This window comes from Dipodomys spectabilis, unplaced genomic scaffold, assembly GCF_019054845.1.
Source record: "Dipodomys spectabilis isolate Male_0828 unplaced genomic scaffold, ASM1905484v1 ptg000106l, whole genome shotgun sequence".
In the NCBI taxonomy this organism is placed as follows: Eukaryota; Metazoa; Chordata; class Mammalia; order Rodentia; family Heteromyidae; genus Dipodomys; species Dipodomys spectabilis.
In genome coordinates, this window is record NW_024870783.1 from 1,363,297 (window position 1) to 1,378,024 (window position 14,728).

The window sequence follows — 14,728 nt, forward strand, 5'->3', positions numbered from 1 at the left end:
GAGGGGTCCGGTCGTGGGGCCTGAACTCTGGGCTTGGGTGCTGTCCCTCAGCTCTTCAGCTCAAGGCTAGTGCTCTACCACTTGAGCCACAGCTCCACTTCCGGCTTTTTTCTTTTTGTTTATGTGGTGCTGAGGAATTGAACCCAGGGCCTCATTCATGCAAGGCAAGCGCTCTATCATTGAGCCACTTTCCCAGCCCTTGTATAGAATCTTGTATATACATTTTTCTAATTTGGGGAGGGGAAAGGGAATAACAAAATGCTGAAACAAGGACACAGGATGACCCATTGCAACGATGATACCCACAAGATTCTATATTGGAAATTAACTTTACTCCTTTGAGGGGGAGGTGAACCAGGTAGGGAAGGGAAGGAATAGTGGGAGAACAACAAAGAGGGAATAACAATGCTTGACAAGAAATGTACTCATTACTTTACTCATGTAAGTGTAACCCTTTGGACAGCATCTTTGCAATGAAGTAAAATAAAAACTTATTTAACAAAAAATTAAAAAAAATAGAATCCTGTTTTTAAAACATGTAATGGTAGAAGAATACCACTAGATGGAAGTGAAATCCCACAATATATATGAAAAGGCCTATCTAGCTTAGTAAACTATGGAAACCACAGAGTTAGTGTTTTAATCATCAACTTTCTCCAGCCTTGGGTATTTGACTAGGACCAGGGACACTCAGAAGGAGCAGTCAGCATGCTGAATTTTGGGGGAAAGTCTTCTGTTTTTGGAATTTAGAGACTTGAAGCGTGGCTTTGCCTCTATTTCTTGCCTCATTTATCAGCAAAGGACATCTTTCAAGGATTGATTCATGTCCCCTGAGATATGTGTCCTTGGAGAAGTCTGTAACAAGTGAGTGAGGTGATGTGAGGTCCCTGAGACTGTAGCAAGTCCTGTAGTGCTAGTGTCTTGAGGAGATGTGGCACTGGATGGCTCTGTCTCTGTCTCTGTCACAGGCATCAAAGTCCTTGTGAGGAAATTACAAGAAAGTGAACAGTCAGGAAGAGAGTCTAAAACAGATGACACTCTAGACTTCCTGGCTTCCAGAACTTTGACTTGAAAACTATTCCATAAATTTGTCTACCAATGCAAGATATCTGTGTTCTCCATGGCAGTGCAGGGAAACTAAGTCACCAAACCAGCTCTCCCTGAGCAGGATCAGCCTTAGGAATTGGCATGTAGTTTGGACATGTAGTTGCAGACTTGCTTCTCTTCTTCCTGCTGCTGCAACCATGGTGAGGAAGCAGGACTCAGGTTCCATTCTCAGTGAGCTTGAAATCAAGAATGTTGCCTAGCAGTTGAAGGTGTAAGCCTGCTTAGTTTTTGGATAAGAATCAGAAAAACATCAACTAAATTGGATGCATTACTGGTATTGTTTGTAAATGTACATGTATTTTTTTTCTTCTGTAAGGCACTGAGAAGAACTTATTTATCCTAACATACTTTTCTCTACATGGCCCTCAGCACAGACTTTATAATGCCTCTCCTGACTTGTAAATGACATATCTACATACTCTGCGGAGTCAGGGTTGTGCCATTTCTTTGGATTCACAAAGCAAAGAGAAATCTATGTATGTACAAATAGGAACTATTCTTTATTTGAGGAAATAAATTTAAAATTTCAGTTTTCCCCATTTAGTATGATGGTGACAATAGTTTTGCCACATATCTTTTATTGGGCTGAGGTAATTTTTTTCTATCCATAGTCACTTGAGAGATTTTTAACAATCGCTTTTCTCTAATCCATGGCAACAGTTAAACTTATTATCTTTATTTTCTGGTGCTTCTCTGTATCCAACTTGCCAAGAGCAATGACCACTACTGAGCCTCTACAACTACACACACCTGAGAAGAGCAGACCATCACCTGGTATGCAGTTGAGGGCAAATGGCCAGCAGGACTGATCAGCAACTTCACAATGTTCCAATCCTGAGAATGAAACCCTTCCATGCCCGGTTGTGTATCATGGGACTATGGTTCCTGAAGCTATACTTTGTCCTGTTTTGAGAGGAATTAATTCAAATCCTGGTGTTCTACAATGCTTATGTATCTACAAGTGGCCAGTGCAGGTAACTCATGCCTGAAAATCTACCTACACAGAAGGCTGAGATCCGCTGATCCCAGTTCAAAGGCAGCCCAGGAAAGGAAAGTGCAAGAGACTCTTTCCTACAGTTAACCAAAAAAAGGGCAGAAATGGAGATGTGACTCAGTGCTGACCTTGAGTACTAAAGCTCAGGGCCAAAGATCAGACCCTGAGTCAAAGTCCAAAGACAAACACACACAAACACACACAAAGTATAACAATGCACCAAAATTTAGTCATATATGAGTCTTCTTATGGTTGCACATTCTTAGTTGGGGGGGGGAATCAAAGCATAAGATTTCAGTATTTCTTTTGAGCTGTATCATTTGTAAGTCATATACAGGATTGAAGTTACAACCTATTGGGAATTTACCTGTGTTAGTTATCTCCCCTTCCTTATAACTGGCATTTAAGTTTGGAACTTTCTTCCAGTAATGGTATCTCAAAGATTTTGCTCATTCTTTTTGCATAAGCAAGCACCAAAAGAATAAAAGAAATAATTTACAAATAACATATTTATATGATGATTTCTTTGTTGCTTTGTATGTCCCTCCCCCACGGTATAACCCATGGTTTCACTGTATTTGATGTTGGTATAATTTGGGGAGGGAAAGGGAAAAAACAAATCATTTAAATAAGGATACAAGTGGACCCATTTCAACAATGAGAAGTACAAGTTGTTATGTAGAAAACAAACTTTACAAGTTTGGTGGGGCGGAGGGAGGAGGATGGGGTGGTGGGACTGGAGGGGGGAGGATGGGAAGGGATGGGAAGGGAAACAAAGGAGGAGGCTACAATGCTTGATAAGAAATGTACTCATTATCTTGCCCATGTAATTTTAATCCCTCTGTACAGTATTTTCACAATAAAAAAAAAAGAGAGAGGAAAAAAATAAATTGTTTAAATAGGGATATAGTTGGACACATTGCAATAATGAGATGTACAAAACATTATGTCGAAAAATGAAGTTTACAACTTTGTTGCTGGGATTTGAGGGTAGGGAGGACAGGGAAAGGAGGGGAGAGATGGGAAAGAATGGGAAGGGAAAACAAAGGAGGAGGCAACAATGCTTGATAAGAAATGTATGGTATTTTCCTAATAATAAAGTTATTAAAAATAATATATACCACATATATGGTATATATGTGCACATCAGAGGGAAACCAGGAGGAGGACAGAGAGACAGAGGCAAACTGGGGACAACATACAACAGTAGGACCTATCAGCTGCACGGGACATTGATCATAACAAACTAAGCAACTCAATGGCAGCAATGGAGGGAATGAGCAGGAAAGAGGGAACAGCTGACACTAAGCAAAAGGAAAGAAATGTACATATCACCCCATGCGTAAGAAATAATTGTATTGTCAAAGCCCATAGAATTCACAAACTTTATAAGCCACAATAAAGATAATTTCCCCCCACGAAGGTTAGAATGGGTTTGTGAGGAAAGTATCACTTACTTCGTGACTATAACAATCCTGTGAAATTTGTGAAATTTATGTAATTACTTAATCACAATAAAAATTCCTATAATAAATTTTAATAGAAGAAACTTTTTGTGTAACCCATACGAAAATGTCACAAACAGTGGCCAATAGCAACAAATATGCATGTTCTTCAGGCTCTAGATGGGGTAAGTGGAATATGAATTCCTCTGTACAACTCTGAACCAGCATTCAGTTACTTAGTAGATTCTGATGAACCTTAAGAGAAGACTTAATCTTGAGTGTTTGTTATACTGAGACATGAACACAGCTCTTGCTGGGTCCTGCTATGAGGTGTGGAGTCCTGGCTGTGGCTGCCCACATGGAATGCAGGCAGGACAAAGAGGGTCTAATACAGAGTTAATAACTTTTCCAGGAGCAAAATCTGTAGAAAGATTAAAAATAGACGTTGTAATTGTCTGACTACCTAACTGAATGTAACTGGTGTTCTTGTTCATACTGTCTTATAGAAGAGAGAGAGAAATATTAAGAATGCTGCTGTTAGTCTGAAGAGTTATGCTGAAGGAGTGTAATCCCATATTTATTATGAAAATGACTGTGTAAAATTTAGTTTTCTCTGCCATTTTTCACTTTCATTTAGAAATATTATTAATTAAGGAGAATTTTTTCCTCTGGGTTATTTTGTTATGATATAAGTGATCATAAGGAACTTAATTTATTAGGCCCTATATGAAGAACCTTATTTTTTTTTTATCACTTGTAGGGATTGAACTCAGGACCTGGGCGCTGATCCTGAGCTCTTTTGCCCAAGGAAAAAACTCTGCCACTTTCAGCCACAGCACCACTTCCAATTTCTGAATGATTAATTGGAGATAAGAGTCACAAGGGGAAATTTCAGCCTGGACTGGCTTTGAACCATGTCCTCAGAACTCAGCCTCAAGAGTAGCTAGGATTACAGACATAAGCCACCAGAGTTTGTCTTATGAAGAACATCTCTAACAGTTGTTGATAACTTGCTCATCAAAAGTTAACTTTGTTTCAGTGATGTCAGATTAACTCGAGTAGGTATTTGATTTCCTTACCTAGATCAGACCACTGTAGTATTGGATAGAAGTCCTGAGAAACAATGGCAAATGAAGTCTGTGCACAGTATCTTTCTCTAGAATAACTAGAAGAGGGCCAATCAAACTAACCCTTCACCAAGACTCCCCTGGACACACATTTCAATTGAATTGGGCCTCTAGTGTTACAAGTTGCAGGGTCAAGTACACCACATCCTCCCTGCAGATCCAGGCATCAGGGGAGAGGGGTCCTTCTACCCACTGCTGGAGCCAGCCTGGTATTTGTGGGTCTTTCCTCCAAACACAGAAGAAATTTAAGTCACTTTCTTCACAAGAGAGATGACCTTGCCCTCTTCTTTGTTCTTCTCACATTGCTGCACCCACCTGCTGATTTGCATAGTGCTCCCCAAGGAGAACTTTCCAGCCCTAGTTTGACATAAAGGCTCATCTTGACCTTGACTTCACTGATCAAATCTCCTGGATTCTCAGCTAAAATGAGGCTCTGTTCTTGGGTTCTGGGTCTCCTAATGCTCTGGATGACTGGTAAGGGCAGAGGGAGATGAGGATGGAAAAGGGGGTTGAGGGTGAGCCCTCAGGGCCACTGCTTCTTGTTTGTATTCTGTTCATGGGTTTGATGCACAGAACTTGTCTTCTAGAATGAGGCAAGTGAAGTTAATTATATGAGAGTGATGAATGTTCTAGATGGAACCAGTTCCTGAGCTTTGGTGACAACTATGACAACTGTGCAGTGGGTAGTATACATGAGATCTAGAACTTCATTTATTATTTTGATATTTGTATATGTTTTGAAATATTGAATAGTTTTAGGATAGAAGGGAAACCATGAAAAGGATGAGGAATTAATATATAACCACAGAAAAAATTATTTACCACATATAACCTTGTACTTTTCATTTATATTAATTTCAGGGTCCAATGGCGATATTATAATGACTCAGACTCCACTCTCCCTGGCTGTCACCCTGGGAGAGACGGTCTCCCTCTCCTGCAGGTCAAGTCAGAGCCTCATAGATAGCGATGGAGATAGCCTTCTGTATTGGTTCCTTCAGAAGCCTGGCCAGTCTCCACAGCGATTGATCTATTGGGCTACCAACCGAGAATCTGGGGTCCCAGACAGATTCAGTGGCAGTGGGTCAGGCACAGATTTCACACTGCAAATCAGCAGGGTGGAGGCTGAGGATATTGGGGTTTATTACTGCATGCAAGGTATACGTTTTCCTCCCACAGTGATACAGTCCTTAACAAAAACATCTCTGTAGGGCTTGGCCCAGCTGTCCTATTTCAAAGCTTGTCTGGAGACCAGCATAGCAAATTCTCTGAACTGAAGCAGTAATCTGAGTTTGGAGGACTTGACAGAAGATGTCATACCAGAGACCTTGTCCAAGTGGGATCTTGGATTACTTTAGCTTCCAGGAACTCCCAGAACCAGAATGTATAATGTTACTGCAAAAGTCAATTTATCACTTATAACCAAATGTGAAAGACAAAGACAAAATCATCTACCAGAAGCATGCCATTTCTATAGTTTGGATAGAATTACAGAGTCAAATCCCATGCAGAATGACTCAAGAAGCAGTAGTAGCTAGGAATTGAAGAATGAGTCACAAAGCTAGGCTTAAATGTGAGATGGATTTTTGAAATAGGAATGTTACTGAATATCACCAAATAAATGGAATATGTTGGTTACATACAAAAAAATTAATTATATGTCTCAGATATTAAAAGCTTTTTGCTTAATCAACTCATGATTCTGAAAGTCCCATTATTATCATTTTTTATTTGTGAAAATACCATACTTAGGGGTAACAATTACATGAGCAAGGTAATGAGTACATTTCTTAACAAGCATTGTTGCCTCCTCCTTTGTTTCCCCTTACTATCCCTCCCCTCCCCTCTCCCCACCCCCACAACTGTTGTAAACTTTATTTTTCAACATAACGTCTTGTACATCTCATTGTTGCAATTGGTCCACCCATATCCCTATTTAAACAATTTGTTTTTTCCTTCCCCTCCCCAAATCATACCAACATCAAATACAGTGAAAACGGAGGTCTCCTTGGCACAGGCTCATTTTTATTTAACAAAGCTACAAATTGAAGCGTGACACTGCATAGGGCTATGTTCCATGTCTGTTTCCTCTGGTCCTCCTCTTATGGAGGCCTTTTCTCACCTGACTCTTAGAGGTTAGAAGATTATGATCTTCCCTTCCAAAAATCTACCATTAACTGGCAAACAAGGCCCACAATGAGCAAAGGCTTCCCCTGAGACTTGAGTATGTATTGGATTTTCTCTCAGAATATGCACAGACCACTCAGACATCCAAAGCAGACCCCTGCTATTTCCCTCAGCACAGGTATCATCTTAGGAAAGGACCATACTTACCAGTTTCTCTATTACATTTAAGTTCTCCTAATCCCTCTGTCACTGATAAATCGAAAATATCTCTACTTCCCCTGGTGGTAAAACATGAAATAGCCTCATAGCCACAGCTGTGCTGGGAGAAGTTCTATACTTACTGAGTCCCAAACAGACAGAAAACATTTATAAAATTATCCACTGACTATATCATGAGCTTTACTAGGGAAGCATTTGAATATCTGAAAGAACCACAAACCACACAGAGAGTTGTTTTTAGTGCCAGGGGCAGACAATACTATTGAACAAATGCTATTTCTGCCAATGCGCCCTCTCTGTTCCTGCCAACACCACTCCATGATGCAAGGCGATGTCAGGTGAGACAGGGCTTATCCATGTGTGTCCTGATTGACCTGAAACTCTCCATATTCCTTCCTGAGTCTCCCTGAGTGATTAGGATTACACATAGGCAGTGTCTGTGGTAGAAACAGTCTTTTCATCTCAAATAGCTTATATGTGTATTTCACAGGATGTCACTATCTATCAATGTTACACCTTACATCTTAAATAAGAATCCTACTTTTAAACAGAGCTTTGAAGGCATTTTAGGAAAAGAATAAACACAAAACACTTTGCCCTGGTTTGCATGGCAGCTAGCCTGTGAGACATCAGTGACACAGCGACCCTGAGATTCCTGTGTGCAGATCAGCTTCTTACTCTATGCACACAACAGATCTTTTTTAAAATAAGCTTTTTTATTTTGAAAATACTGTACAGTGGGTTTACAATCATATGAGCAAAGTAATGAGTACATTTCTTATCAAGCATTGTTGCCACCTCCTTTGTTTTTCCCCTACCATCCCTGCCCTTCCATCTCCACAACTACATTTCCCTCTCTCCTCCCTCACCCCACGCCTAAATTATAAAGTTCATTTTTTGACATGGCGTCATGTACATCTCATGGATTAACCTGTATCCCAATTTGAACAATTTGTTTTTACCCTTTAGCTCCCCAAATTATACTAACATCAAATACAGTCAAAACAGGGGTTTTACCATGGGGAGGGTAGTACAAACTACAAGAAAATTACGTGGTACATGTTAAATAGTTTAGAAACCATTGCAAGGAAGAAAAAAAAAACACCTGTGTCCCTGTCGTGTGGTTCATTTCACTGACCTTTTCTGCTTGTCTCAGATATATACTAGTTATTGTAAATAAGGGAACCCATGGGAATTATGTTTCTTTGGGCCTGGCTTACTTCACTTAATATATATTTTTCTAAGTCTTTCCATTTACTAACAAATGGGGCAATAACATTCTTTCTGGTGGAGGCATAAAATTCCATTTTGTATATATACCACTTTTTCTTGATCCATTCATCTCGTGAGGGTCATCTGGGTTGGTTCTGTATCTTAGGTATGGTAAATATGGTTGTATTAAAAACATGTGCTGGTAGCTTTAGTATCGTCTACACAAGAGATCTTTATGTTTATGATTTCTACCTGAACCCAGGGCATAACAGTATTATTAAACAAATAATTTTTTTTAATTTAAATTTTTTTTTATTGTGAAAATACTGTACAGAGGGGTTACAATAACATGGGCAAGATAATGAGTACATTTCTTATCAAGCACTGTAGCCTCCTCCTTTGCGTCCCCTTCCCATCCCTTCCCATCTATCCCCACATCCCCCCACCCTTATTACAAAAATTGTGAAGTGGTTGATCTCCACTCTCATATTCACTCTTCTTTCCTCCTGAAACATAGGCATTCCTAAAATGTCTTGGTCTCAAACCAAGGTGTCAGGACGTTGTGTGCACCAGGAGTTGATGTTTATCAAAAGACAGGTCCATCTTCAAAGTTCCTCTAATTAAATGCAGGTGAATAGAAAGGCATGAGTTTTACAGTTTCATCATAGCTTCCTTTGGCTTCAGAAGTATCATATTTCAGGCCTCAGATACATCAGAACTGGGGTCGAAGTTCGTGAATCTCTCAAATCTAGATCCACATGCAGTTCATTTAGTGAAGGATGATGAAGAGAACTCTGACTTTGGCAGGGACTTTCCCTTTGTGTGAGCTTCTGACTATGAGGAGCAGTGTTATTTTGTGTACCTGCAGCAGCTGCTTAGACTCACAATGATGAGAGGTTGATTCGCTGTCATGTAAATGTCCTGCTAGTTGCTCCCCAGATGTGTCATCTTGCACTAGGGTGGACAGTGTCCCCTATGCTGGTCCTGATGTGGGAGCCTTCCTCACTGTGCTCTGCCTTCACTGTCTGTGGTAGTTTTTCCTTGCTTCCCATGCTAAGGATGTCTTCTCCATTCCTTGTGGCTTCATTGCCTTGCTCACCCTTTACTGTGTTTCCTTTCATCAAATCTGAATCTGCTGGGACCACAAGTTCTAGAACAGTTACTAAAAAATGTTCTGAACTGGAAGAGATGATAGCATAAGAACATGAAGGTTTATGAAGCAGGAGAGACTGAAGTAGATGTGAGTTCTTGGTTTAGGGAACATCTTACCTTTGAAGGGGGTGTTTTGGGGCTTTGGATAGGAGACAGGAATTTTACCTGAGAGATTTGGAGACTGCTAGCTCAGAAATTCATTAAGATCACCAAGCTACATATATAGCCATGTCTTTTAAATCTTTCCAACCCTGTTGATTTTCATGTGCCCTGAGCACAGCCCACTGCCCTGAGAACTTCTTCAGAGGCTGCTCACACCCTATGCAGGAGAAGGTTCCAGTGACCAAAGAGCTTGCACATGAAGGCCCCTGCTCAGATCCCAGAGGTCCTGCTGCTCTGGCTCCCAGGTAAGAAAGAACAATGCTGGGAATTACTCATCTCATATTAACAGAGCAGCTTAAGTCTTCCTGGAAGTACTTGGATAATATAATTAATGAAATGACTAGTCTTTTTAATGTTTCCAATGTCATGTGCCCATTGTGATGTCCAGTTGACCCAGTTGCCATTCCTGCCTGCATCTCTGGGAGAGAGAGTCCACATCACTTGCAAAGCCAGTCAGGTCATTAGCAATTATTTACATTCTTACCAGCAGAGAGCAAGGATAGCTCCAAAGCTCCTGATCTATTTTGCACCTACTTGGCAATCTGGGGTCCCATGGAGGTTCAATGGAATGGATCTGGCACAGAGTTCACTCTCAGCATGAGCAGCCTGCAGCCTGAAGATTTTGCCACTTACTACTGTCAGCAGGGTAATTAGTTACCTACCCCTGTGACACCAGTCATAACAAAAACCTCCCAGGGAAGCAAAAGTGAGAGCCTGGGCTGCCCCAGATGCTTATCCTGGTGCTTCCAACTGCTGACAGAACATCTCACATACAGCCCCCTTTTTAAGGTCACTGGAAAGCATTGGGAGATAGGTTCTGGAGTCAATTGCATACCTTAATTGTCTGTCCTCCTGCTCATCCCAAGCAGCACACACCTGACACTGCCTCTTCTGTGACTTTCAAAGAATACTGCTCTTTACTCATGTATGTTCCAGTCTGTCCTAAAATTCTGCAGTCAGTCAATAATGAAGCCATTCTAGATATGTCAGGGTTTTTAAAGGCAAGGAAAAATACCTTGTGAAAAACATTTTAAAAACAATTGTTTGAAGAAATATCATAGTTAAAATTTATTAGAAATCAATTTTAGATTGCCATGGAATAATTTTATTTGAAGTACAATATGATGTAATAATAATGTAATAAAAAAATAATGTAATAAACAAGTGAGTTCAGTACCTTAAACATTTTAATTCCCTGTCAGGGAATTTTTTTTCAGCAAATGTATTTTTTTAAATACTGATATCAACTCTCATGTTAAAACATGCAACATTTTAATCTGGTTTTCAGAAAAATAATTTATTTTGATACAGTATCATATTATTGTTTTACATTGCCATGGTCTCAACTTTTGAAAGAAAAGTGGAAAAATATGTTTTTAAATAACTTCAGAAAATATCAAGAAAAAATTAACTAAAACTTTGTATCATGTTTTGAAAGGTTTGAACATAATTTTCTTCAGGTGCTTGATCTTAGAAGTGTTATTCAGAGGGCAGATATTCAAAGCACCCTTGGCTTCTGGCCTAGGTCACATAAATCCAAACTAAAGAATGAAAATAAATATACGAGAATGAATAAAATACATTTAAGACACTTGTGGAGTCATGTACTAGGTACAGCTACATAGTGACCCATATTATATGTATATTTTTCAGAGTAATCAGAAGTGACTTCCATTTATCATACAGACATTCTGAGAGTCATAAGTTCACATTTAGTAATTAACATGCACTCTTACACATGGAAATGTATATGGAAGGGAGGAGCTGGATTGGGATGGATGGTTCAGAATGATGAAAGGTTGATAGGTAAAGATGAATTGTATTTATAATCTTGTAGGTTTAGTGGACATCATTTTATACAGCTATTGATAGATATTAAAAATAGAATAAAGATAAGAGATGTGTATGGAGTTCTCACTCCAAGTTCCTTGCATATTGTGGATCCATAGGATTGAGTCCCTTCCACCTTCCAATCTTACATGTGATTAGAAGAGGTCTCATCTCATTCAGAATATAAACAGGAAAGCAGAGAGGGAGAGCAGTGGTGGGAAATGTATTTCCTGAAGAGACTGTGGTGATGGGAGCCCACAGCTGATGACCCAGTGAAGTCACAGCCCAACTCTCAGAATATATCTAGGAGGGCATTGCCCAAGACTAGGTACACACATGACTCTTCATATTAGCAACTTGTAACCATAGCAAGAGTCTCCGTTCATGGAAAATGAGATGAAATATGTAAGGGGCCATTCTCAAATAGAAATATTACTTGACAAAAGGAAGCAAACACAACTAAACATGTATGTAGTATTATTTTCTTTCCTACTCAGAATGTGTTCAGAATTCAGGATCATCAAAAGCATCCCTGAGAGCATGTTATAAATACAATATTATAAAACCACTTCACATCTACTGAGTGATAATCTTCCCTTCAGCAAGTTAACAACTAATCTCTGTATGGATTAGGAAGTTGTATTTAGAAGAAGAAAAGTGTCATTGGTAGAGAGATGCTTTGTACTCCTCAATTAGCCTATTAAGAGCACTTCTATTTAAACCAAATTTCTCTCTCTCACACACACACACATGTGTGCACACAAACATGACACACTTGTGTCAGTCCTTTAACAAAGTAGCTGACATAAACTCTGAATAAAAAAGAGTTTGTTTAACTCATAATTTTAGATGCAGAACATCCCTGATGCTTTATCTTCATCTGTCTTTACTCTGAAGACTCTCTTACATGTGGTACAATATGTTGTGTTAATAAAGAGAGAACCAGTTGTAATTTGAGCTGGCCAAGCTTATGGTTGTCTTCCTTTGATAGCAGGTGACTATTATGAGAACTGCCTCACTGCATGAGAGTATCTTTAACCCTTTGGTGAGCAGTGGTATAATCTCCAATCCAATAATATAATCACTTCCTACAAGTCACCTCTTCCGTTGGCCAGGTTCATCCATTGGGGCAGCAGTACAAACATCCTGCATGTGCTCTTCCTTCCTTCAGGTGAAGTAGAGACTAAAATCTCTAAGAAAAATAAATAGAGACTGGTTAAATTAGATTGGGACTGGAGACATTCAGAAATTTTATGTTAATATAAGATAATCAACATTATATATATATATATATATATATATATATACCATTTCAAGTAGTTACACAAAGTGGTCTCACCTCAGTATGTCAATTTATAAGTGCATTATATTTTGATCCTTTCACCCTTCCATTAATCTCCAGAGGAAACTTTAAGAAGTCCTTTGATCAATTTGCTGTACAAATACATTGTAGAAGAATGACAAGATAAAAACTGTTACATTGAATTCACACTTTCAAGTGCAATAATTTCTCCCATTATGTTAAAAGACCATTAGGGTACTTACTACTTATAAGAGGAAATTTTGTTATCCTTGTCAATTCTATACCCTACATCTTAATATGAAGATCCTGGCAAATAGAGGTGCTAGCATCCCTAAGAGATAACTTGGTAACTATGGTATGCCTCTTCATCTAGCTCAACTCTGTGCTTTTATTGATCAACTATTTTGAGAATCAGTGTTGCTAATGCTTGACACTGTGTCTTTCTCTAGACTAGATGAAGGAGGAATGAAGTACCCAGGTACAATGTCCATTCCTTTCCTAGAGTCTCTCCTGGACATAAAGCTGCATATCATTGGGCCTCTGATGCTGTTTTAGGGTAGTGGGGTGAAGTGCACCCTGTTTTTCCCTCAGTTCTAGATATTATAAATGGAGTCCTTCATTCCATGCTGCAGGCATCATGGATTTTATTGGTTGTCACCAAGTTTAGAACACATCTGCTGCTACTTTTCTTAGAAGAGCGAGCCTTACCTCCCCTTGACTCTTCTCACACTGTTGCCCCAACCTGGCTATTTGCATACTGCTTCCTAAGGAGGACAAAAACTCCTCATTTCATTCCTAAAAATGGTATGGATATTTAAAAAACAATGGGGAAAAGGAAAAATTAAAAAATGCAAAATATAAGAATATGTATAATATATTGTAATTCACTTATGGAAACATGTAAGGAATAGTTAGCATTCACTTTATCCATATTAGAGTAATATATGATGTATTACACAATAATATATAGCAATGTATAAGTAGAGAAATAAAAATTATATATATATTTTTTTTTTAAATTTAATTTTATTTGTGAACATACTGTACAGAGGAGTTACAGTTACATGGGCAGGATAATGCGTACATTTCTTACCAAGCATTGCAGCCTCCTCCTTTGTTTACCCTTCACATCCCTTCCCAGCCTCCCCCCTCCCCCCGTAATCCCAATCCTTCTCCTTCCCCCCCCCCCCCCACCAACGTTGTAAAGCTCATTTTGGACCTGACAACTTGTACTTCTCATTGTTGCAACAGGTCCACCTGTATCCTTAAACAACTGGTTTTCCCCATCTCCTCCACAAGTTATACTGACATCAAATATAGTGAAAGCAGGGGTTATACTGTGGGGGAGGGACATACAAAGCAACAAAGAGATAATCTTATAAATGTGTTAGAAACACATGCATGAAAGAAAAAAACATTAAAATACACATCTAAGGGTTCATTTTCCTGACATCACATTATCTGACCTTTTCCGCTTGACTCATACATATACTAGATATTACAAATAAGGGAAACCATGGGACGTCCGTTTCTTTGGGCCTGGCTTACTTCACTTAATATAATTTTTTCCAAGTTTTTCCATTTCCTAACAAATGGGGCAATGTCATTCTTTCTGATGGAGGCATAGAATTCCATTGTGTATATATACCACATTTTCTTGATCCATTCATCTACTGAGGGGCATCTGGGTTGGTTCCATATCTTAGCTATGGTAAATAATGCTGCAATAAACATAGTTGTGCTGGTAGCTTTAGTGTGGTCTTGTTTGTAAACATTAGGGTAAATGCCCAAAAGTGGGATTGCTGGGTCATAGGGGAGCTCTATGTGAAGTCTTTTGAGGAACCTCCATACTGCTTTCCAAAGTGGTTGAACAAGTTTACATTCCCACCAACAATGAAGTAAGGTTCCTTTCTGTCCACATCCTCTCCAGCATCTGTTGTTGTTAGAGTTCTTGATTTTTGCCATTCTAACTGGAGTGAGGTGATATCTCAATGTTGTTTTGATTTGCATTTCTTTTATGGCTAGGGATGTTGAACATTTCTTCATGTGT

At 39.1% G+C, this 14,728-nt stretch overlaps 1 gene segment (V, D, J or C); it reads left to right on the top strand.

The window, feature by feature from the left end:
• Positions 1-5,058: 5,058 nt before the first annotated feature.
• On the top strand, positions 5,059-5,899 carry LOC122114105. The segment is given in 2 exon segments: positions 5,059-5,147; positions 5,535-5,899. Coding segments are annotated over 2 exon segments (399 nt in total).
• Positions 5,900-14,728: the final 8,829 nt, after the last annotated feature.